Here is a 24,630-nt window from a genome sequence, read left to right as displayed (position 1 = left end):
AGAGGCTCTGAGAGGTGGCCAGAGAGAACCGAGCCACCTCGCCAGGTGAGGGCCAGAGGACGAAGGAGGGCCTCGGGCCGCCCACCTTGACTGCATCGAGGCTTACCTTGGGTTTGTTCTGGGTTTGGCTCCGGACCGCCTCGTCCTCCATCTCCGCAGCTTCATCTTCATCTGACACCACAGTGACCTCGGTATTACCTTCCCCTTCACGGGGCAGTAGCCCCCCAACCTTCTTTCCCTTCAGCAGGATCTTCCCCTTCAGTTGCTGAGGAAAAGGAAGCAGCTGAGTCCCAGGTCCACTCCTCCCGGCCAGTTCTGCATCCTCCCCTGTGGGTGTCAATATCCCCACCACGTACCTCGGGGGAAGGCAGGCTGCTGTTGACACCGTCCAGCTGCTGGTCCAGCAGAAAGTTGCCCAGGAAGGTCCTCAAGTGCCGCGCCATCACTCGCTGCTGCTCCAGACTGCAGTGGTTCTCCAGGGACAGGATGACGGGGTAGGGGGAGGCCTGGGGACCCCGAGGACACGTTAGGAGGGAGGAGACCCTCGCCAGTATTTTCCTTCCTCCATTCTCCCGGGGTGAACGCACCTTGAAGGCATAGTCCCGGATGGCTCTGAGCACATCACTAAATAAGATCTTGGAGGTTAAGGTGTAGCCGTGGTAGATGATCGGTTCCTGGTTGGGCCCGTCCCAGCAGTCAAGCTCCACGCAGCGGCAGCCTTTACACAGGGCCCTGGACGTGGAAGGAAGGCAGGACCCTTCAGTACTGACCCTCCAGCATGGACTCCGCCCCAGACCACGCCCTTTCACCAGGCCTTGCGCCCAAAGTGCATCTCAGTCTCCCAAGCCCTGCCCTAGACCACACCCTGCACAATAGACTCCGCCCAAGACCACGCCCTACACACCAGGCCCCGCCCCATCACACCCTGCACAATAGACTCCGCCCCGACCACGCCCCACACTATAGACCCCACCATCACACCCTGAACAAGACTCCACCCCAGACACGCCCTACATTCTAGGCCCCGCCCCATCAACCCCTGCATGAGACTCTGCCTCAGACCACGCCCTTTCAAAGGCCACGCCCCCACGGAGCATTTCCATCTCCCAGGCCCTTCCCTAGACCACACCCTGCACAATAGACCCCGCCCCACACTCTAGGCCCCACCCCATCACACCCTGCACAAGATTCCACCCCAGACATGCCCTACATTCTAGGCCCCGCCCCATCACACCCTGTACAATAGACTCCTCCCTGACCATGCCCCACACTATAGACACCACCCATCACACCCTGCACAATAGACTCCGCCCCAGACACGCCCTGCATTCTAGGCCCCGCCCCATCACACCCTGTACAATAGACTCCTCCCTGACCATGCCCCACACTATAAACACCACCCATCACACCCTGCACAATAGACCCCGCCCCAGACCCCACCCCACACTCTAGGCCACGCCCCATCACACCCTGCACAATAGACTCCACCCCAGACCAGGTCCTTTTACCAGGCCACGCCCCCACAGTGCATCTCAGTCCCCCAGGCCCTGCCCTAGACCACACCCTCACCTCAGACCACACCTCCACTATCTCACCAGGCCCCACCCCCACCACACAGGCTCCGCCCCCAAACCCCCACCTGATGTAGGCTTCTGTGCTGCTGGGCCCGGTGAGCTGGTCCTCCATCAGGTAGGTGTTGTGTGAGGACGAGACAAGGTAGTGGCTGAGCGGCTGGTTCATGTCCTGGTAGACTTTCCTATGCGCCAGGTTGAAGGCACTGCCATCCGCTGACAGGAGGTACATGAGGAAGCCATCCTTGGTCATCTGCCGTTGAGTCCTGGCTGCAGGGAGAGAGAGCCGCCGCATGTGAGCTTTCCCTGCCTCCTGCCTTCTGTATCCCGTGGAAGTGGGGTGAATCCACTCATGTCCACCTGGACTGGCTACCCTGCAGTGAGGGCAGGCTCTTTGTGACCCCACACTGAGGCCCTCTGAGGGCAGAAGCTCGTCTCTGGATGCCCTCTACATTCCAACTTGCAGGCCCTGAACAGGGTTCCTTGGCCCCTGCTCTGACAACTCTCAAAGAAGTGACTCGGGCTGAGCACAAAAGATAAGGAAGCTGAAAAGATCTGCTTTCCCAGCCACCTCTCTATGGGTTTCTGGGACAGTAAGACAGGCCCCAGAACCCCTGGAGGAAGAACCGAGAGGGAAACTGAGGGGTATTGATGCTGGAGCCCTTTCTGCTATCAGTCAGCTTGACTAGGTCAATATACTGCCTGCGGGGTACAGAGTCATGGGGCTGGGTGGCACACCCCCTTTGCCTGGCAGCACCCCCAAAGGCCCGAGGCCTGCAGCCTGAGGGCCCCAGCTGGGCCTTACCCTTTTCACTGGGCTCATAGCGCTCGATGAGGGAGAGGGCCAGTGCGGGTCCCGCAGCTTCCTCCTGCTGCTCATGGTGCAGGAAGGTCACCAGCTGGTCCACCGACATGGTCTCCTCCGAGCCTGTGGCTTCGAAGAAAATCTGGTCAATTTCCTGCCGCTGGGTCAGCATCTTGTAGAAGGCCTCAATCTCCTCGTCCTCCAGGGAGTTCGTCTGGGAGAAGTCACATTCCTGCCAAGCGACGACAGTCCAGTGGACAAGCCTCAGAGCTGGTCTTAGACCAGGACCAAGCCCCACGCCCTCGCCCCACCCAGCAACCTGATCCAGGTGGTCACTTCCTGCCTCACCCTAAAGATCCTCCAGGCGTAACTGTCGTCCACCTGAATATTGAGCTCCTTCAGGAAGATCTGCAGCTCTTTGAAGCTCATCTTGTTATCCTTGTTTTTGTCAGCTTTGCGAAGGCAGGAGTGAATCCAGCTAAGCAAGGTAAGGAAAGAACCTGGGAGCCCTGGTACCGCCCCAGAGGTCTCATCCAGAGCACTCAAGCCCCTTCAATCCCTGGCCCGAAACCTTCCTTCCCCAAGACCACCTGGAGACACGGCTTAGCAAGCCTAGCATACAGCACACCTACATTTCAGCAACAAGACCTGGTCATTTCTTTGGAAGAACATATGACATCCTATTAAGAGGTCTTTTTCTAATTGCTGGACCTTTGTTTTCTCACTATAGACCTCACTGTAGCCAATACAGAAAATGCAGAAAAAAGAAGGGGGCGGAAACCACTAGGGAGCAGGTATTAGTGGACAGACTTGGGGGCGGGGGAGATTAAAGAAGAGGTAATGTACAATGGGGTCTTGATGAGAGAGAATGAAAAAGGCATTGTCCAAGAGCAATTAGCCAAAACACAATGTATGTGAATGATGCCAGAAAGCACAAGGTACAGGAATGAAACGCAATGTATATGAATTGTGTTATCCTACACATTATGTACACATTTTATACATAATGTGTACTAACATAGCATATGTCAGACCACTGAGTACATCACACAAAGAAGTGTGCACTTTCCTACACCATGTGTACAAAAACCAGTAAAAAAGGGCTTAAGAACATAAAAAGAAAGAAAATGCAGGAAAACCAACAAACAAATCTCTCCTAGTTCAACAAGATAATGATCTTTAGTACTGAAATGCTATGTCTTTCTGTACAGATGTATGTCTTTCTAGTTTTCAATCTATGTATGTAGAAATGTCTCTTTGGTTTTTAGCCACCTTGACTTTGACAAAGTACTTTGCTGCTTTTAGGTGCTGTCAGCTGAATACAACTCATCACGACCAACTGACAGAGTAGGAGAGAAGGCCCCTGGGTTTTCTGGGCTGGGACCTTGAAGGAGATCACCAGGCCTTTCACCTACACAGCTTCTGGGTGAGATCAGATCACCTCCCTTTCTGTTAGCAACTCGGCGTTTAACCCATGTACCAGCTGGGCTACGGTTATAGAAAACAGCATCTATCAAGCCACTGAGGATGAAACACAAAAGTCAAAGCCCAGGTCAAGTCCTCACGGTTGGAACACTTCAGCCTCCACTGACCGCACACCTCAGGTGACCTTGAGGAGCCAGAGGAGAAGGGCCCTGGAGGGTGCAGCCTCCACAGCCCAGTCCACAGACATTCAAGAACTGACTCTAGACACAGGGAGGTGGACACACACAAGGGCAGCAGGCTTCCAGAAGAAAACAACACAAGCGATGCTTTAAAGACTTGTACTAAGAAGGTGTGAGAATCCGGAAGAGAAAAGGAAAGGTATCCATTGGACACACTGTAGGACAACATGGCCAGCAAAAGCTTAGAAGGGTTCATGAATTAACAATCGTATGTTGTTGTTGATTGCCATCTAGTCGAGCATGACTCATAGCATCATAGCATGACTATGAGCAAAAGGCCTGAAGGCTTTCTATAACTATTGACATTTATCAAAGTTCAGAGAGTTTCCAGAGGCATGCTGTTTAGGAAGTAGATGCCCCTTTCCAAACATTACTACTAATCAAATTTGTTAGACATTTGAAAATGAAAGCAATGCCTTAAACTCGAAAGTGACTTAGAAGTATAATTCCAAGTGCAAGGAAATGAATGTGAGGGAAAATGGACATTTTCACCTATTACATGTTGTTGATAGGTACTCTTGAGTCGAATACGACTCACAGTGACCCTTATGAACAAAAGATCTGAACCCTGTTCTGTCCTGCACCATCCTCACACTTCCAACACACAAGAGCCCACTGCAGCCATCACTGTGTCAATCCACCTGGTTGAAGGTCTTCCTCCCCTTTGCCAACTCTCCATCCTTCCCAACATCACATCCCTCTCCAACGACCAGCCCCTCCTAGCAACATGCCCAAAGTATGTGAGGTGAAGCCTCATCATTCTTGCCTCCAGAGAGCTCTCTGACTGTGCTCTCTCCAAGACATATCTGTTTGTTCTCTAGGGAAGGTAAATTGGTACAACCTCCAGGGAAATGACCAAGGAACAGCTAAAGCTTTCAACTCTATCTGCTGACTCGGGAATTCCATGTCTAGGAGTCTGTTGATAAGGAAGGGAGCCTTGTGGCACAGTCCATAGTGAGATGCGCTAAAATGCAAACGCTGGGTAGGTCTAGTGGTTCAAACCCACCAGCGGCTCCTCAGGAGAAAGAAAGGCAGGTTCCTCCTATCATGATTTACAGCTTCAGAAGCCCTAGAGAGGGAGGCTTTATGTTGTGTCCGACTTTAACAGTGGAGATTTTTGTTTGTTTGTTTATCTGAGGGTTTTCCCTTTTATTTGTTTGGGGTTTTCTTTTTTTTCTTCTTGTGTGCTGTCAAATCAGATTCGTAATAGATACGACTGGCACAGGAGGAGATTACCCCTCCTTCTCCAGTGGAGCATCTGGTGGATTTGAACTGCATGCCTTTGGGATTACAGTGCAGCTTCTTGCCACTAGGCCACCAGAGCTCCCCCAACAGTGGTTTTATTGACAGATAAAGAAGTGCTAAATACCAAAAGGACGTCATGCACAGAGGATGTCTTTGCAGTGTTGTTGTTTCATTGTTGAAAGACAAAGAAGAACTTAAATGCCTTACATGTAAGGGTTACATCACTCATTTAGGCTCATCCACTCTGGATTAAAGTGGTAACACTCCAAACTGACCTGCAGATTCATCGGGTTCTCTGACAAGGTGCCAACTGTAGTAACTGACAAACTGATCTCAAAATATGTGGAAGTTTGTTGTGTTGTTGTTGTTGTGTACTGTAGAGTTGGAAACGACCCATAGTTGACCCTCAGAGGCAGTTAATTGCATAGGACTTAATTGCCCATCCTTCTCCCACGGAGCAGCTGGTGGATTTGAACCAAGCGTCTTTGGGATTTCAATGCAGCTTCTTGCCACCAGCCAAAACAATTCGAAAAGAAAAAGAAAAAAAACACATTTGGAGAGCTTACTCTTCTGATCTTATTACAGAGATGCAGGACTTGAGACTGTGCGGCTGGCTGGCATAAGGGAAAAAGCATAAATTAACAGGATACAATAAGCCCTGGCATTTATGATCAATTGATTTTAACAAGGGTGCCAAGATAATTCAGTGAATAAAGAATTGTTGGTGTATGGTGCAGCAATGAAGGAATGAAAACCCAAAATCCCTGTAAATGTTCATTAAAACTAATAAAATTTAATAATAAAAAAAAATAATAATAATAATAAAAAGAATTGTTGGTGTGTACCGTCGAATCAGAACCGTCCCATTGCTGACCCTCTAGTGAGTTTTCGGAGGTAGTGATCACACAGGAGGAGATTGCCCATCCTTTTCCACTAGAGCTCCCTGTGAATAAAAGGATAGTTTAAAGAAACATGACAACTGGATATTTACACGCAAAAGAGTGAATGAAGCTGGACCCTTCCTTGACACCATACACAGAGATTAGCCCCAAATGGATCAGAGACATAAATGTAAGAGCTAAAACTATAAACTCTTAGGAGAAAATGGAAACGATCTTCACAACCTTGAGTTAGAGAAAGGTCCCTGAAATATGACAGCAAAGGAATAAGCAACCAAAGGGAAAGAAATTACACTTTATCAAAATGAAAAGCTTTGTGTCTCCAAGAACACCACAAAGAACGTAAGGTGACAACCAGAGACTCAGAGAAAACATCTGGAAATCACACATCTGATGAGGGACTTGTTTTTGGAACACATCAAGAATTCTTACAACTCAGTAACACAAGGACAGATAACTCCATTTGAAAATGGGCCGAAAACAGGGAGGAAGGAGGAGGAGCAGTGTGGAGCTTGGAATCTTATCCAGGTCATAAAATGTGAGGGAATGGTGTGATGGAGACCAGTCTGCTCTGTAAACTTTCACTCAAATCCCAGTAAAAAGAATTTGTAAAAGATAGAGGGGAAATGGGCAAAGAATCTGAATAAACATTTCTCCAAAGTAGATGCACGAATGGACAAAAATCACATGAAAAGATGGTCAGGATCATTAACCATCAAGGAAACACAGATCAAAGCCACAATGTGGTAACACTCCACATCTGCGTGGGTAGCTGTAATAAAAACTACAGGGAAAGAACAAGTGTTGGCAGAGAACGTGAAAAGCTGGAACCCTCATGTATTGTTGGGGGAAATGTAAAATGATACAGCCACTTTGGAAAACAGTCTGACAGCTCCTCAAAAGGTTAAACAAAGGGTTAATATAGGACCTGGCAAGTCTACTCCTAGGTGCACATCCAAGATAAATAAAAACCTATGCACACAGAAAAAAAACATGAAAGAATGGTCATAAGAGTATTATCTCCAAGAGTCCAGAAGTGGAAACAGGCCAGATAACCTCAATGAATGCATGGAGAAGCAAAACAAAATAGATCCTATCTGGTCAATGGAATAATATACATCACAAAGGGAAGTGAAGTACTGATACATGTTACAATTTGGATAAACTTTGAAAACTGCTAGTGAAAGAAGCCAGTCACATAAGAGGGTATGGTTCCACTTACCTGGAATACCCAGAAATGCTTAAGAGACAGAAAGCAGGTAAGTGGCTACTGAGGACTGGAGAAGAGTCAGTCATTGGGCAGTGCAAACAGTCAGGCAAAAGGCTGAATGTGCAAGTTCACCTCGAGGTATATAGGAAGAAAGGCCTGGTGATCTACTTCTCTTAAAAATCAGCCACCATCTGGGGTACAGACCTCCTCTGACACTCATGGGGCTGCCATGAGATAGATAACTCCATGGCAACTGGTTGGTTAGAGCTGGGGGATTTGGGGGTGTAGGATTTCTTTTTTTTAGGGTGATGAAATGCCACAAAGCTAACTGTGGTGATGCCGGCACACCTTTGTGTATATACTAACTGCAGCTGAGTTTTTTTACACTTTAAATAGGTGAAGTACGTCTTACGTGAATTGCATCTCAATAAAACAGCTATTTAAAAGGAGCCGTAGTTATTCCATGTGTGCCAGAAGCTGGGTCGCTCCGAACCAGACATTAGCATGTTGTTGGACAACTGGATTGTGTAATCAGGGCTGGTGGCCTGCATGCTAACCCACTCCCATAATAATGGCTTAGAATGGCTCAGTATTCCCACAGGGGAAAAGTGCAGTAATGTTAGGATTAAACATCTACGACTAGGTCCCCAGTGTCTCCACTCCCTGTTGGCGGCAGAAGCAGGAAGGGGAGGCACCCTCTGGCTCTTGGGGTTGTGGGCAAAGCATGCCAGAGAGGGCTCCTTTATGCAGCCAGTTGGCCCTGCAACCCCTATCACTCCTGTCTGCGGACAGCCTGGCTCGCGGCTACCATCAAGGATACTGCTGCAGCTTCTGACTCTGGTCCATGGAGCTCGTGTGGTAGATGATCTTGCACAGTCCCTGCACCCAGTGTTGGGCGTCAGCCGCCGACGGGGCGATGAGGTCCAGTGTGTTGCGCTGGTCTTTGAAGACGATAGAGAAGCAGCGGTCCTCAGGCACATCACGAGCGTACTTCTCCAGGCCGGCGGTGCGGTGGCCCTGCCGCACCTCCTGGATGTCCTCAATGGAGACTGAGCAGGGGCGAGGGGACAGAGAGAGCTGTGAGGCACAGAGGCGTGGCGTCCAGGGGTCCTGACAGAGAGAAAGGACAGACGAGGAGGGACGGAAAGGAGGAAGGCGGAGTGAGGCAGCTGTAGTGGGCAGAGCAGCAATACAGAGACTGAGATGGGGTGAGCTCTCGGGAACGGAGAGACACAGTTAGCAACCGTGGCCCTGAGCTAAGAGGGGCTGCCAGCTTCTGGGTTCTCACTGGCTTTGGGCCCTCAGACTCCGCTCTGGAGACTGGAACTGCCCTTGCTCAGCCCGGGGTGACAGTCAAGATCAGGGGAAGTTGCGGGACCAGTCCTTGGAAGACATCATGCTTGGATGTGTGGAGGGACAAGGCAGGAGGGGAAGACCCCGGATGAGATGGATTGACTCAGTGACTGGGGTAGTAGGGGCAGGTGTGTCAGAGACGGTGAGACTGGATCAGGACAGGGCAGGGTTCAGAGCTGTTGTACACAGGGTCACCAAGAGACACAGGGGACCCGACAGTGCATAACAACAACAACGTGTGTCCTGACCTCTGAGACTCCCTTGGCAGGAAGGCTGTTCCCTTCAGGGTCCCATCTGAAAGGTGCCGCTAGAAGGTCTACACTCACTGTCACTAAGCCTGTTCAAACTCATTGGCTCTCCAAGGTCTCCAAGCCGATAAATATCAATGGGAGGAGACTGGCCATCTTTCAAGCGACTGGTGGATTCGAACTCCCAGCCTTTCGGTTAGCTGCACACCACACCTTAAAGGGCCTAAGGGATTACTTCACTCTGCCCTGGGGGGCCTGGCAGGAGGGCCTCTGTCACAGCTCAGCCTTCAAAGCTTAGGGAGAGGTGGGCCCTGCACCCTCACTCCAGTACCTCCTATCCTACCTCAGGTTCATACCTGGCCTCCCAGCAACAGGAACTGTCTCACCTCCATCCTGAGCCTCTCGTGATCTTCCCTGGGTCCTAGGCCAGCCTGTCTCCCCAGGGCCCACGCAATCCTCACATGGGTGCCATGTGTCCTGGGCTTCAAGGGCTCACTGGCTAGCTGCTCAGCCCCCGGGAGGTCTGAGCCATGGAAATCAGCCCATCCCCACCCCATGGACCCCATGGAACCAGAGAGAACCCCAGGGTCCTGCGTGCTGACAGTGTCTTCCTTGTCTGAACCTGGAACCAGGAAGCAGAGCTCCAGACATCGGCTCTGCTCCTCCCTCACCTCACATCTCTTCTCCAGGCCTCAGTTTCCCCCAGGGTATACACTGGAACTGTGCTGCCCACTCAGAGATCCCTCAGCCTGCCACACATGCCCCTTCCTCAGTCTCACCTCTACGCTCACAGCTCACCAGGTTTGGGGTTCTCATCTCCCCAGCCAAATAGGGTTTCCCGCAGGTGAGGTCTGGACCCTCCACTACTCCTTAGCCCCCACCTAACCCCAGCCAAGTGCTCAGCACACACTCTGGTAGGCTGTGCTTACAATGGCTGGTACAGGGGGTCCCCAGGCTCTGTCTAAGATGCTTTGTTCCCACCCTGCCCCCACCCACTGGCAAATACAGGGAACTCTATCAGAAGGAGTCCACCAGACCCACATTCAAGGCCAAGGTCAGAGGATCATTCCATTGGCTGAGTCAGGCAGACACAAGCTCAGGGTGTTTTTCTGAGAGCACTTCAGCCCTCCCAGACCCTGCCCCACTCAGAAACCTATGACTACAGAGCTCCGCTGAGCCTGTACCTGTCCTGCCCTACCCCTTGCCCTGTCACAGGTCACAGGCAGGCCTTATCGCCTCAGGTCTGTCCCAGGATCCTAAGTAACATCCTACCCTTAGGGCATCCAGTTGGGGTGCCTTCAATAAGCTGATCTCCTTTTTTTTCTGCTCCCCTATGACCTGGGGTTTGTCATGTAAATTTCGTATCATCACCAAGCCCCACCTCCAACAGACCGGTCAGGGCTGGCCCCTGGATGAATGGGGAGGGTCTTGCAGGGGTCTGGGCTTCCATGGGGAGCCCTGGTTACACAACTTCTTGTTTTTGTTTTTTTGTGTGTGTGTTTTTTTCTTATTATTTTTGTGTAAGTATACCGTCAAATCAGATCTGACTGGTACAGGAGGAGATTGTCCCTCCTTCCTCGGCAGAGCATCTGGTGGATTCGAACCGTGCGTCTCTGGGATTGTAGTTGCAGCTCCTTACCACTAGGCCACCAGAGCTCCCCCACAACTTCTAATGGAAAGATTGGTCATTAGAATCCACCAGCCGCTCCATAGGAGAAATATGTGGCAGTCCGCTTCCCAGATTTCCCAAATTCCAAGATTTCCCAACAAAAGGCTGTGGCTGTTGTTGAGTTGGAACAGACTTATAGCTGACCTTCCATTGGTTTTCAGAGGCTATAAATTGCACAAGAGATTCCTCACCTTTCTCCTGCAGTTCAGCTGGGAGATTTGAACCGCTGACCTTCGGGTTGACAGTGTAATTCCTTAACCACTAGGCTACTATAGCTCCCTAAAGATTGACAACCTTGTAAACCCTATGAGATAGATAGTTCTCCTGTGAGTGGGCACTGACTGTACAGCAGGGGCCCTGGTTTGGCTGAGGGGCCTCATTGGGAATTCATAGATTGCACGAATGGTAAAGTACTTGATTGCTAGCAAAAAGGTTAGTGGTCCAAAGCCAGGTAGAGGTGCGTTGGAAGAAAGGCTTGGCAATCTTCTTCTGAAAGATCCTAGCTATAAAAACTCTCCGGGATGTAGTTCTATGCTGACCCACACAGGGTCACCATGAGTTGGAATTGACTGACAGCAAATTATTTGGTTCCGTTTTTAGTTTGGGCTGAAACGATTCCTTCTGCAGTAGCTACCAGCACATTTGGCCATTAAAATACAAGCTGTTGTTGGTAGTTAACACTGAGTCAGCCCGTGGCAGCCCCATGTGCATCAGAACAGAGCGTCCCGTGGAGTTTTCGTGGCTGGGGTCTTCACAAAAGCAGCATGTCAGACCTTTCCCTTCACAGAGCCACTGAGTGGGCTTGAACTGCCAACCTTTGGGTTAAAAACCAATTACAAACCATTTGTTCCATACAAACACCTTTTAAATATAAATTAGTTAAAATGAAATTCTACATCTTGTGGTTCCTAACCTCTACACTATAACAGACAAAATGCTAGTCTATAGGCCTTTTATTGTAAGAACCACCTTCCCTCTGTAACTTGATTTGTGCCACTACTAGAACCTCTACTTGGAATATTATTGCTTGTTAATTTTTGACTCATGTACTTTTAACTTGTTAGTTAAATTCTAGGCTGCAACACTTCCATGATACATCTTCAAGGATATGAACATGTACGGCTAAGTACAATTAATAACAGTGCATCTAAATTCCAAAATCAATCTCCATAATAGTCTATGTGTTTCCTACTGCCAAAGGGGCCCTTTAGAGTAGTGAGAGAAGATCTTCACCCTGAAACCCACAGCGTCCCTTTTCAGCAGGAAGTAGCTAAGAGAATACACCATCCCCTTTTCCTTATGAATCAGGGTGAAGTCTCTCTCAGGGAGGAGTGATAGGGAATGGCAAAGGACACACTGACAAAGGAGATTAATCAGAACTGGCTTTGACAAGCACTATGGCAATTGGACAATTAAAACAGACATTCGGGGGCGGGGAAGAAGAATGAACTGGGGAGGAGGGTAGAGAAAACAGTGCAACAATGAATTAATGAAAACCCAAAATCTCTGTAAATGTTCATTAAAACTAATAAAATTTTTAAAAAATGAAATGCAATGCATTTCTTCAGTCCCACTAGCCACAGATGAAGAGGGGTGACAAGATTGGACAGTGGAGAGAGAGTATACCCCTCCCCATCACAGAAGGTTCCTTCGGGGTTCATCCAAAATGTTCCCACCATGTAAAGGTGCAGGGTTATGGCTGAGGGCTGGCTCATTGTGTGGCGTTATTTGTGGCACAAACATGCCTCAATTTACAGAATCTTCAAGGAATCCCTGCCTCAAAGCGCAAAAGCTGGTAGACCTTTCTCCCTGATGGTCTTGTAGGCGGTGGGCTCCATTTACAAGCCTGAAACTTCAGAAGCTTCCAGAAAGTTCTTAGGGAAACTCCACAGTTGTGACTTCTTCCTATGCATTCCCACCTTGGTCCACGTCCCATCCTAATATCCTTCCCTTGGCTCAAGTGCCAGGGAGGCGTTGCCTCCTACAGCCCCAGCTCACACTCTGACCAAAGCTGTAAGACTCCGGAAGAGTCTTATCCGCCGCTGAACTTTGGGCCTGACTTTTGGCCTCACCACACCTGGAGTCCTATCGGGCCAGCTTCCCTCCTTCCCCCACCTGCCTGGGTAAACAGTCGGGAGTTGGGCTAACACTGCCTGGCGCTCTCCTTACCTCTAAGCCTGGCCTTCTCCAGCTATGGACATGGTTCAGTACCTCCAGCCCCATAACTCTCTATACTTGTTCCCTCACCAGCTCAGATTAGGCCTTAGATTCCCCTGAGTGGCTTAGCTGACTCCCTCCCTGACCCCAGCCAGCCTGCTTCCTCAACTCAGCCTCATGACTGACCTATACTCTTCACCAGGCTAGCCTCAGTTTCCCGATCTGGAGACCTTTTTTTACTTTTAAATAATTTTTTTAAAATTTATTGCAGTGAACGTTGACAGAAAGGATGGGATTTCATTCCCTCACTGACACACACGCTCCTCCTTTCTCCTCCCCCAGTTCACTTTCTAATGTACATCTTGTTCCGGATTGTGGATTGTCACACATATGACGTCTAATCATGCATTTCTTTCCGATAGTCCTTGCCTTCTCCTATCTCAATGTGGTGATGGTGTCGTTGCAAACTGTCAAATCAGAGCTGACCCATAGCTGACCCTCCAGCAGGTTTCCAGAGGCAGTAAATTTGGAGGAGACTGCCTATTTTTCTCCCAAAGGGTAGCTGGTGGATGTGAACTGCATGCCTTTGAAGTGGCAGTCCGGCTCCTGACCACTAGACCACCAGAATTCCCCTCCTCCAAGTGCATCCTAGTTTTTATAACAGTGTTTTGTTTTGTTTTTTTATGATTGACCATCTCTCCCACCACCCCAGCCCGCCTCAGTTTGCCCACCCCAGTTGCGCCTTCTGCCCGCTGCCCCGGCACTCACACATCTGGGACTCTGGGTTCCGCATGACCTTGCGGGACTCCTGCCAGATGGTCTTGCAGTCTTCCTGCAGCTTATAGAAGCGCTCTCGCCGCCAGGAGCTGGACTTCACCTTGAGAAGGTGACTGCCTTTCAGCAGTACGTGCAGGTCCTCGTCATTCTGCAGGCCTGGGGGGACAGAGCACACTGAATGCCACCTGCTCCACCAACGTTTGTACGGCCTGAGACCCCGCACTGGCCACATCCACCTCCAGACCCTCCGTCCACTGCTCCTTCCTTCACCCACACTCCGGCCTGCTGCTGGGGCCTGCCTCCTCCAGGAAGCTACCCCCGATTGCCAGCTGAAGTGGCCACGCTACGTCTCGGAACACTTGTCATACTTTACATGCTGTGGCCTGGCGCCCACACTGAGTGGAGAAATGGGGAACAGCAAATGCAAGAGCAATGGGTTTCTAAAAGACGAGCCCCCCACGACATGACCTGGCTCTTAACGATGAGATAGGTTCCTCATGGTCACATCAGGGGTCAGAATGAATTGAACGAAGATAGCACATAGTCTTCTCAGTTACGTGCTATGCATCTGAGAGCTGGACAATGAATAAGGATGACAGGAGAACTGATGCTTTGGAACTGTCCGGTGGGTAAAGGGCACTGAATATCCCATGGACTGCTAAAAGAACAGGCAGATGTGTCTCGGAAAAAGCGCAGACAGAGTGCACCTTGGAGGCCAATGGTGGTAAAGCTTTGTCTCATATACTTTGGGCGTGTTGCAAGAAGAGGCTGGTCCTTGGAAAGGGACATCATGCATGGAAAAGTGGAGGGTCAGTGACAGAGAGGAAGACCCTTAACAAGACAGACTGACACAGTGACTGCAGCAGTGGGCTCAAATGTGTCAGGGATGATGAGGACGGCACAGAATAGGGCAGGGTTCAGATCCACTGGTCACAGGGTCACTGTGAGTTGCACTGGACTCAACGGTACCTAACAACAACAATAGGACCAAAAGGCCAGGTGGGACAGGAAAGACATGGACAAACCACAGCCTCAAACTGGAGCCCAGCTTCAGTGACTCTAGAATCACCAGTCCCCTTCCTGACCAGTCGTGTGGCCCGGGCAAATGTCCTTGAGTTGCTGGACCCCTGCTTGCCTGTCTCTAAAACGGGGATGGTAATAACAGGGACGTTCTGAGGCTGAACAAGAAGCAGCGTGCATCTGAGGAGGGTCCTGGGCACTAAGTCATGACAGCTGTCGTCCTGGTATTGAGATTGTGGCTGCTGTGGGGGTCCTGTGCATCCCCGCTGCTTCTGCTGTCCCTGCCCCTGACGTCCAGCTTCTGATCTAGGCCCCCAGGAGAGATGGATGTGCTCACTGCAGGCTTGGAGCAGCTCTACAGGGCGGCTCCTGTTTCACTTCTACATCTGAGTGTCCTGAGGCACAGAGCAGCCCTTTCAGGAGCAAAGCCAGAGCCCTACTTACTTGGCCACCACCTCCACCAACATCCACCACCTCCACCACCGCCCACCTCTCTCTTGTTGACCTGCTAGTCTGGAGCATGGCTTCCAGAGATACGATGCCCTTTGTTCCCATCCAGCTCAAACTGGAAGGAACAGAGGGGAAACAGCCTAACCCTTCCAGGAGCCCTCACCTCCAAGTCCACCCTGCACCAAATGTAATCCAACAGACTGGAAAAAAGGAGACACTTGCTACTTTAAGGACCCATTTCTAGAATATTATGACACCTACTGCCATCAGGTCGTTTCTAACCCACAGCACCCTCCTCCTCAGATTTCTGAGAATACAGGATTGGGAGGGGTTGGTGGAGTCGAACTGCTGACCTTTGACTTAGTAGTGCAACACATAACATCACTCCGCCACCAAGGCTCCTTAATACAGAGATAAATAAATATATATACATACACACCCCACCCTAGCCACATGTGGTTCTGCTTTGTCCAGAACTAAAGGACCACTTCTCTTCTGTCTCCTGAACTAGATCTAGTTAAGTGAACATTGGCATCTGGGATCCTGAGTCTAGGCCTTTGTGGAACACTCACACGTAAACTGCTAAAGGTCGTAAACTTCTCTTTTTCAAGCCCAGATCCCCAAACCCTGACAGCCTTTCCCTCTTTATACATGCCTCTCACCAGCTTGCACTCCCATATTCACAGGCTATAGAAGCTTCTGGACCAATCACCCAGGCCTCAGTCACCCACACACTGCACCACCATCCACAATCTCCTTTGTCCAGTGGACACATGTCCTGTGTCTTTGGGTAACTAACTCCCTTCTCTCCCTATGCATGTCCCCCCATCAGCACTGGGGTAAGATTAGTCTTGAACTGGGCATCTCTGACCCTCTCAGAAGTGTTCGTCTGATGTGACATCCCCCACTTCTGTCTCAAGTCCTATTCCCAGAAGCCCTTTCTCCTCCACGAGAGAAGTTCCCATTCAATTCAAAGGCCGTCCTACAAGATGTCCTGAACTGATGGTTGTGTCTACCAGGCTCACAGTGGAGGAAGGCTCCTGGCGGTCCAGCCTGCCAGTGGAGTGGGTGGGCCACCTCCAGCCTCTGTCTTTTCAGGGCTGCAACTGGGCAAGATATCTCCATCAGCATCCCACCCACCAGAAGGGCAGATGCCCCAGGGCTGCTGAGAAGAGAGTGGGAACAGAGGGGGGCTGGGAGGTAGGAAGGTGCACCCCACCCTCGATCCTGGAAAACACCACGAGGAGATGACATGTCCATCCTGTCCTGGAGCCAGGCTGCAGCCCTATCTGCAGTCAGACTCAGATAAGCCCCCGGCAGCTACCATGGCTTCCGGACTCTGGCATGGCATCAGCCCCACAGTGGGCCTTGATTATTCCAGAGCGGTGACAGCCAGGGAGCGAGTGGGCACCTCTGTGTCTGAGACTTAGCTGGGGCCCTTTTGAGTCGGCACCCACCCACCCTTTCCACCTTCTCACTCAAAAACTCAGGGACCCACCCACCCTTTCCACCCACCCTTTCCACCTTCTCACTCAAAAACTCAGGGACCCACCCACCCTTTCCACCCACCCTTTCCACCCACCCTTTCCACCTTCTCACTCAAAAACTCATTGCCATAACAACAGAACCGACTCCCAGCTGACCCGCCACTGGGCCCCAAGGCTGAAAATCTCAGGGGACGAGACTGCCCAGCTTTCTCTCTGAGAAACTGCTGGCAGATCTGAACCACCTGAAAGGCTCTGCCTTTGGTTAGGCCGCACAATTCCCACCTGACTAGACCACCCAGTGCACACCCCTTACCCCAGCCCCCTCTCTCAGCCATAATACCCTCTCCTTTTGGGGCAGGGGAGGAGTGGTGAGAGACCTCTGAGCACTGGGATCACTGGTTGATGGGTGCAACCTCTCTAGTCTGTCAAGGCCAGCTGCACGCAAGGACGTGGTCATGTGGAGGCCTGCAGAGGGGCCCAGAGGTGCTAATAAGAGGCTCCTTGGTGCCAGCAGTCCTGCTATATATCTGAGGGGATGGAATGGAGACACATCAGGACCCAACACAGCTGTACAGTGATACAGTCACACACAACACATTTAGCCACGTACGTCAACTGAGCATCACCATAATAATAACAGCAGCCGCATTTGTACAAGATCATGTTAACATACGTATTTAACCCATCGACAGCCCTGTGAGGAAGGCACTAGCATTATTCCCATTTTACAGATGAGGAAATTGAGGCTCAAGGAAGTTACACATAGCAGAGTCAGAACTCAAAAGCAGTATCAGTGGTGTGAACATTCATTACCTTATGCAACCAGAGCCTTCCCACACAGCCAGAGAGGAACTCCATCAGATAGATACATGCTGCAATGCACAAACCACAATACACCAGGGGAAAACCGCTGTAGCAGCCACAGAAGTACCTTGTCACCTCTGTCACACACTAGCTTACACACTGTCACAGAGCATTACACACTATCACTAACACAGCAGGCCAGGCTACATCACATAAGCTGATAAAATCAGGTACCACTGAGTTACCTACAATCCTTATCACATACAAATACAAATATACAGGGTTATAATCAGATCAACCACACATCACGTGTCCAGAGGTGCATTAAAAATGTATACACAGGGGGGTCAAAGGTGACAGAGAGGGGGAATTTTGAAAGGCTGGGGGAGATCATGATTAGTGCCCCCACTAGTCACCCTCATGTGTCACCACTGTAAACACTGCCCACTCACAAGAGGACCAAACACATGCGATCTAAGACTAGAGCAAGCGACCCCGTGCTCTGGCCAGAAGTCTGAGTCCCGTCCCAGCTGCCTCCCAGGATCTTGAAGGCTTTTTTTGGGTCCCTTACCCAGCCTCTGCTCATTGAGTGCTACCACCTCGAGGTCCTGCTCCTCCAGGTAGAACTCCGTGGAGAGGGGGTAGCATTGCTGGATCCCCAGACACTGCATGACTGCTTCTCAAGGGGCCCCGATTGCGAACCCCGCCTGGCCCGGGACAGGGCAGCCCGCAGAAACCCCGGCGGACAGAGCGGAGGCGGAGTCCAGGAGGGGAGGAGCTACAGCCCAGGGGGCGGGGCTAGACCCTGGAAGACGGGAACGTGGCCCCGGGGCGGAGCTAGACCCTGGAAGGCGGGGCCGGAGCTGTGGGGCGGAGCCTGCGGCACGGCGAGGGGGCGGAGTCTAAGTCTGAGGGGCGGAGCCAGCTAGCAGTGGGCGGGGCGGAGGAGCCGGATCCCGGAAGCGGAGGAGGCTGGAGTCTCAGCTCCCGAAGGAGCTCGGGGCCCAGAAAGTGGCTCGGGGCGGAGCCAAAGCCAAAGGGGCGGAGCGAGGGAGTCCAGCCCGAGCAGGAGGAGGAGGAATTCAGGATGGGAGCCATCGCCGGCGAGGCGACGTGGAAGCCGAGTGGCCACCCAGGATGCGAACCAGGAGCTGCCCCGAAGACCCGGAGGTGAAAGCGGTGGATCTCAGGGCGAAGGAGCGGCGCCCAGCGGGGAGCCAGGCCCGGGGACAGTGAAGGCAGAGCCCCCGGCCTGGGCGTGGCGTGCGCGCCTCGAAATCAGGCGCCGGTCAGACGTGGCGAGGGCGGGGCCGGCCGGGGGACCCCCGCGGGCATTTTGGGGGACCGATCCTGGAGGGGGGAACGGGGCGCGGCGGGGCCCCCCCCAGAGCCCGCCTGCTAAGAGCCTCAATTACACCACGAACTCATTGTGACTCAGCTCGCTGTTTCATCACTGTCCACTTGAGGCCATCTGGCCCCGTCCCCCCCGCCCATCTCCCCACCTGGGTCATCTCTAGGCTGCCTGGAAAAGCACTGATCGTGGAAAGGGGCCCGTTGGCGCAGGGGTGAAGAGTTGGATGAGGACGGCTGTATACAGCACCTCCCGTGTGCTTGAAACAGGGAGGTCCTTTCATGCCCAGCAACAGCTTCCCTTTCATTCGCTGCGCAGTTATTTTTCTGAGGCCCACCCAGACCTCTGGCCTGATTCACTCCTCTCTGCCTCATAATAATTCTTTTCGCTTCACTGCTCCAATCAGTAGCATCCCCAGTGAGTCACTAGGAAGGTCAGTTATTAGCACAGACAAGCACAGCATTAATAACGACAAAACTGGAGCGCAGCGCTACTTATTTCAGGCCACACACCACAGAATAAATCATGAGCCGTGTGGTCGTGTGGATAAGCGGAAATATGGGCACAGAAGAGCCATTCTTCAGTTGGGGCGGAGGGGAAGAGTAAGAGCCTTCCTATAAGAGGCTTGTATAGTGAAATCACAACACAAGTTCAGGCTTTTTGGAGAGCCGAGTGCTAAGATAGAGATCTTACAGAAGGTGCAGCCAAGAGTGCACCTGGAGGCAAAAATGATGAACTTCATCTCACATACTTTGGGCGCGTTGCTAGGAGACGTTACTCCTTGGAGAAGGACATCATGCTTGGGTAGGTGGAGGGATGCAAAGGAGAGGAAGACCCTCAGCCAGGTGGGTTGACACAGTGGGCCAAGGATGTTGAGGATTGTGAGGCTGGTACAGGATAGAACAGCTTTCAGATTGGTTGTTTACAGGGTCGCTATGAGTCATACTTGACTGCACCTAACAACAACAGAACCATGCTTCTATAGTCTTTCTCTCACTCATTCTCTCTCTCTCTCCCTTCCCTCATTGTGGTGAAGTCAGACCCATTCAAACCCTCTGTTTGACTTCCAAGGCCATAAACCACACAGGAGAGGAGATTACCCATCTTTCTCCCAGAAGGGCCACTGGTGGATTTGAACCACCGGAGAGGTATGGCTTTGGGGCTCACAGCACAACTCTCTGCAGACTATGCTACTAGAGCGCCCTCCAATACGCGTTGTTTTATGCCATGGAATCAGAACCAACCCATAGCTGACCCTTAAGCAGGCTCTCAGAGGCAGTTAATCACATGGGAGGAGCTTGCCCATCCTTCTGCAAAGCAGCTAGTAAATTTGAACTGCATGCCTTCGGAATTGCAGCACAGCTTCTTACCGCTAGGCCACCTGGAGGTCCTTATTAGTTCCTTAATTTAGTATTTTTACAACAATCTCTGTGAAGTATGTATTGTTACCCCATGGATGAGAAAAATGAGCACAGAGTGGCAAATAGACTTGATTAGGATCACAAATTAAATATAGACACAAGTAGGACAGAAGCCCAGGACTCTGGGGCCAGAAAAGGTCCCTCTTATCCCCTGACTTCTACTTTTATAGTTCTTGCAGTGGGGCAGGAAGAACAGGGTATAAGGAAGGTTTGTGAATGTGGGTGTGTTCTGTGAGGAGAGTGCCCTGGGAGGAGTGTCCTTTTAAGGACATCTGGGCATCAGCTGATGGAACCAGCCTGGCCATGGCCCGAATAGAGGGTGCACAGTAAGGGGAGAAGGCTGAGGAGTTGGTTTTAAAGGCGCTAGAAGGGGCCCCGGGGTTCTTGAACCCAGTTCTATCGCATTCTCCCTGGCTCCCTTTCGTCTCCAAGAGAGCTGGAAGGTTGTAGACAGGAAAGTGTAGACAGTAACTCCCAGCACATGAGAACTCGGGAGGTGAGTCTCCTGCAAGAACATTGCACTTATTGTTATAACTGCCTTACGATTTGATCCTCACTGCAACTCTGTGAGGTGGGTTGGGGTTACAGTGCTTGTTTTAGAAATGAGAATACTGAGACACAGAAGGGAAAGGATATATCAGTGATGGAAAAGACAGGTTGTCTGCCTCCAGAATCCATGCTTGTATACAACACTGCTCTGCAAACATCAGGGCTGAGGGCTGAGAGATACTGCATCTCCAGGAGAACCCTTTCTCTCCTTCGCTCACCCTCCACCCTTCCAAGCAAGATGTCCTTCTCCAAGGACTGGTCTCCTTGGAGACCAAGACACTAGATGAGATAGACTGACAAAGTGAGGAGGGTAATGGGGACAGGTGTGTCGAAGACAGTGAGACAGACTGGCTCTAGATAGAGCTACGAGGTCAGACCTACTGTTCATAGAGTTGCTATAAGTTGCAGTCGACTTGACGGCACAGAACAACAGTTGGATGCTGCAGCATATGGAGGAAACCCAGAATATCTTACTGCAGCAGGCCACTGACTGCCCAAGCCAGACTCTAGCCCCGCAGAGCATGCCTTGCTGCTGGGCCTACCTGTGATGCTCCACATAGCAAGTGGAGACAGCTTCCGACAGCACAGGGCAGTGTCCACCCCTCCTACCACCATTCCTCCTTGGCAGGTTCTTTCCTCCTCATCTGCTTTTACCAAAGTTCAAGGCACTAGTTTTGAAAGTGACCTAGGGTGATGTGCTAGAAGTAGCAAGACCTTCAGGGAAAAATAGTGTGGGGTCGCAAGTGTTCAAGCCAGGGTTATAGAAAGAGTTGGACAGAGTCAGGATGGGCTAGGGCTCAAAACCTGGCAGGCCAAGCCCATGCCAGGACTGGGAGGTTCTAGCAGACGTTCAGGGAGCGGCTCTCATAGGAGATTCCAGGCCTGCCCTGTGGGAGAGACCAGGCAAAGGACCAGGAACGAGGATGGAGCCCATTCCAACATAAATGGAGGCTTTGGCCATTCCTGAAGTAGCCAGAGAACTGAGTGGAAGACAGATAGGGGAGGGGAGGCAGGTTACAAGAAGGACAGCACTGGCTAATGGATGGAAAAGAAGGCAGGGTCTCCGATGTGGTACTCCAAGCTGCCCATACCCACCTGGCAAGATAGCTAAGGATGGTTTAGGAGAGAAGGAGAACTGGAAAGGGCAGGTATTCCATAAACCAGCTTGAGGAGCTTGCTTTGAGGAGCTACAGCTAATGGTGAGGGCAGTAGCTCTAGGAATGGAGGTACCTGTTCTAGGCTAACTGAGACCTGGCAGATGTGACAGGAACATCCCTGAATTCTGCTGAATCAAGAGTGCAGGAAAACATATCTCCTCCAGTGGAGATCCAGGGGGCTCTCCCCTATCCGTCACCTCCACAAATGGCTCAAATGGATGTGGTGGTGTTATTTAGCGTTGAGTGGTCTACAACTCATAGTGACACTATAATGGCTTTGATCCTGGTCCTATTGTGATCCAACTTCATCGTCTCTGACACACCTGCTCCCATTGCCCCGGTCACTGTGTCAATCCATCTCCTCCTGGGTCTTCCTCTCCTACACTGACCCTCCACCCTTCCAACCATGATGTCCCTCTCCAAGGACTGGTCCCTCCTGGCAACATGCCCAAAGTATCTGAGACAGAGCTTAATACTCTTTGACTCCAAGGAGCAGCCTGGTTTCACCCTCTCCAGGACAGACCTGTTTGCTCTCTTGGCAGTTCAATACCCTTCTTCCAGCACAACTCTAAAACAGTGTAACTGCAAATCGGACTAGAGAAGAGAAAGTGCGAGAGGGCATGGTGTGCCCAGCTGGCATATGGCCTGGGGGGCAGGAGGGGGTCCTCAGGCCACAGCAGAGATCCCAGGGTCCAGGCTAGTGGTCCCACCGAGCCAGGGGGCTGGCAGTCTCTAGGAGCCCGCAGCTGCCCCCTCTCCTGGAGGGACCGCGCTAGGGCCTCGAGCTGGCCCTGACCGCCCGGTGCTCGGGAAGACAAAGGAAGATCCTCAGGCAGCTGGGGGCGACAACCGGCCCTGTCCCACCGGAGGGTCCACGGAGAGAGGATCGGGCCAGCCCGGACACCCCGTGATTTCTCTGCGGGACAGTCACGGCCACCCTTGCACACCCCCTTGCCCCCCCTCTCAGCCACCCCGACGCGGTCCAGGCACGCCCGGGCCTTGAGTAGCCTCCCGGGGCGGGGAGGACGCGGTCACTCGAGGATGCTGGGTCCCTCCCTCCTCGGCTCCCTGTGTGCCCCGGCTTAGGGCCCAGGCCTTTGTGACCGGGACCAGGGGGACCTCCGAGGCTGGGGGCCTGCAGGAAAGGCGCATCCCGGTGGGCAGACCCAAGCCCTCGCCCACCCGGGCCAGACCTAGGGACGAGCCGGGGAACGCCCAGCGGTCCCTTGCCGGGGAGTCCGGGGCCGAGATTTCCCGACTCCACATAGAGGTTGGTGGGCGGGCTCGACGCGGGGCGGCGCCCGGGGGAGTACTGCGCCCCGAAACCAGCGTCGAAAGAGCGCTGCGCCCCCAAACGACGTCGCATGAAGGGGGGGTCTCGGCCACTGGGCGGACACTCACCATGCAGGGTCAGGAAATCCCGGCCTGCGTCCATGCCCGACGGGGCACACGCGCACAGACACTGCGGACAGCCGAGGGTCCCAGCCGAGGACGGAGCGACCCGAACAAACTGCGGTGGGCGGAGGCCGGGGGTACGCCCCAGCAGCGCCCCGCCCGCCCGGGGCCGCCAACCCGCGTCTCTCCCCGCCCCTGGCCTGCCGGGAGGGAGGGCCGAGGGGGGGCCGGGCCGTCCAGCCTCCCTCCGCCAGAAATAGCAGCCCCCTCCCGCTTCCTCCACCACCCCGGGCCGTGCGCCCTGTCATTACGCGGCTGGCAGCCCCACGCCCAGCCTGTGGGCGCCTCGCCCGCCCGGCCCGGGAAGCGATGGGGCACGCTGACGCCCAGCGGGGCCGCAGGCGTCCCGGATGCACCCAGGGGACCAGCTGTCCTTCCGAGATGGGCCACAGGGCTGCAGTATAAGCCCTGGAATGGTGTAAAGGAGGGTCTTCCCCTTGGCTGGGAAGTTTAGAACCCGAGACCCCAGGGGAAGAAGAATGGGGCGCGGGAAGCTTCCAGCGGATGGGGACAGGGTTAGGCTATGAACAGTCACACCTTGAACCCCTGGCTGGCTGTAGAAGAAGCTGGGGAGATGTGGATGTTGGTATAATGTGACAGCCCCAATGTCCCTTATTTGGATGGCTTCTGGGAGGGGGATGTTGTCTGAGCAAGGACTTTCCCGTCCTCAACTCTGAGGACTCAGACACTCTCCTTCTAAGGTACACAGAGGCCCCCCCCAGGGAAGGTCCACAGATCACACCCTTTGGGAGAGCTCACCCCTACATATGGGGAGGGCCTGAGGGCATGCTAAGATTGGGGGTGCTGAGCCACTCGGGCCCCCTGGGTCATAAAGTCCCTTGTGAGGGTCTGGCCGAAGCCAGTGACCCTTCCCTGGAGGAGGTCTGGCTCACCTCCAAGTCCACCTCTTTCCAGCACAAGAGGCCTGGGTGGCCTTGACATCCTCCGTCTGGTTCTGAGCAAATCTGTGGTCTAACTTCCCAGTTCTGGGAGTTGGAACTGGGCCAGGACTTCCTGGTTTTTGAAGGGGCCAGAGTTCTACCTTCTTCTCTGTTATAGAAGGGCCAGCCTCTCATCTGTCACACACCAAAGTCTTGTCCACCAGCAGGGACAATCCCCTGTGGTTTCCTGGACTCCAGTGCCAACGTTAGTGGAGACAGGAGCAAGCCCCTCAGGAATTCTCCAGTCCGCCTGCCTTTCCCCACCCTTTCCTAGGGCAGGTTGCACAGCCCCAGACTGCCTGCTCCAAAGGTTCTCCCGCCTTGGAACAAATGTATCACTTGATTTTCCTATAAAGGCCCACTATTAATCCATTTGCTGTAGAGAGGTAACTTGTGG

The 24,630-nt window shown here is 52.4% G+C and overlaps 1 protein-coding gene across 2 annotated transcripts in view; it reads right to left on the bottom strand.

Annotated features, from left to right (window-relative positions):
- The window catches only part of PLCD1 (phospholipase C, delta 1), a 25,483-nt gene extending 2,208 nt beyond the window's left edge, over positions 1-23,275 (bottom strand). The window contains exons 1-9 of one of the 2 annotated variants that reach the window (XM_006890594.1): positions 23,239-23,275; positions 13,590-13,754; positions 8,215-8,443; positions 2,725-2,854; positions 2,377-2,608; positions 1,640-1,841; positions 588-732; positions 357-506; positions 107-265 (exon numbers count right to left, since the gene is read on the bottom strand). In XM_006890594.1, the coding sequence (XP_006890656.1) occupies positions 107-265; positions 357-506; positions 588-732; positions 1,640-1,841; positions 2,377-2,608; positions 2,725-2,854; positions 8,215-8,443; positions 13,590-13,754; positions 23,239-23,272 (1,446 nt within the window). In that variant the 5' untranslated portion in view covers positions 23,273-23,275. Of the gene's footprint in view, positions 1-106; positions 266-356; positions 507-587; positions 733-1,639; positions 1,842-2,376; positions 2,609-2,724; positions 2,855-8,214; positions 8,444-13,589; positions 13,755-17,930; positions 18,031-23,238 lie in introns of those variants that run through there. The other variant, XM_006890593.1, reaches the window with a different exon arrangement.
- Between the last annotated feature and the right edge of the window lie 1,355 nt (positions 23,276-24,630).

Source organism: Elephantulus edwardii, unplaced genomic scaffold, assembly GCF_000299155.1.
Source record: "Elephantulus edwardii isolate Elephantulus edwardi_28Jun2011 unplaced genomic scaffold, EleEdw1.0 scaffold00091, whole genome shotgun sequence".
Taxonomy (NCBI): domain Eukaryota; kingdom Metazoa; phylum Chordata; class Mammalia; order Macroscelidea; family Macroscelididae; genus Elephantulus; species Elephantulus edwardii.
Note: the sequence above shows the minus strand (reverse complement) of the source record. Positions and strands in the feature narration are given on the sequence as shown.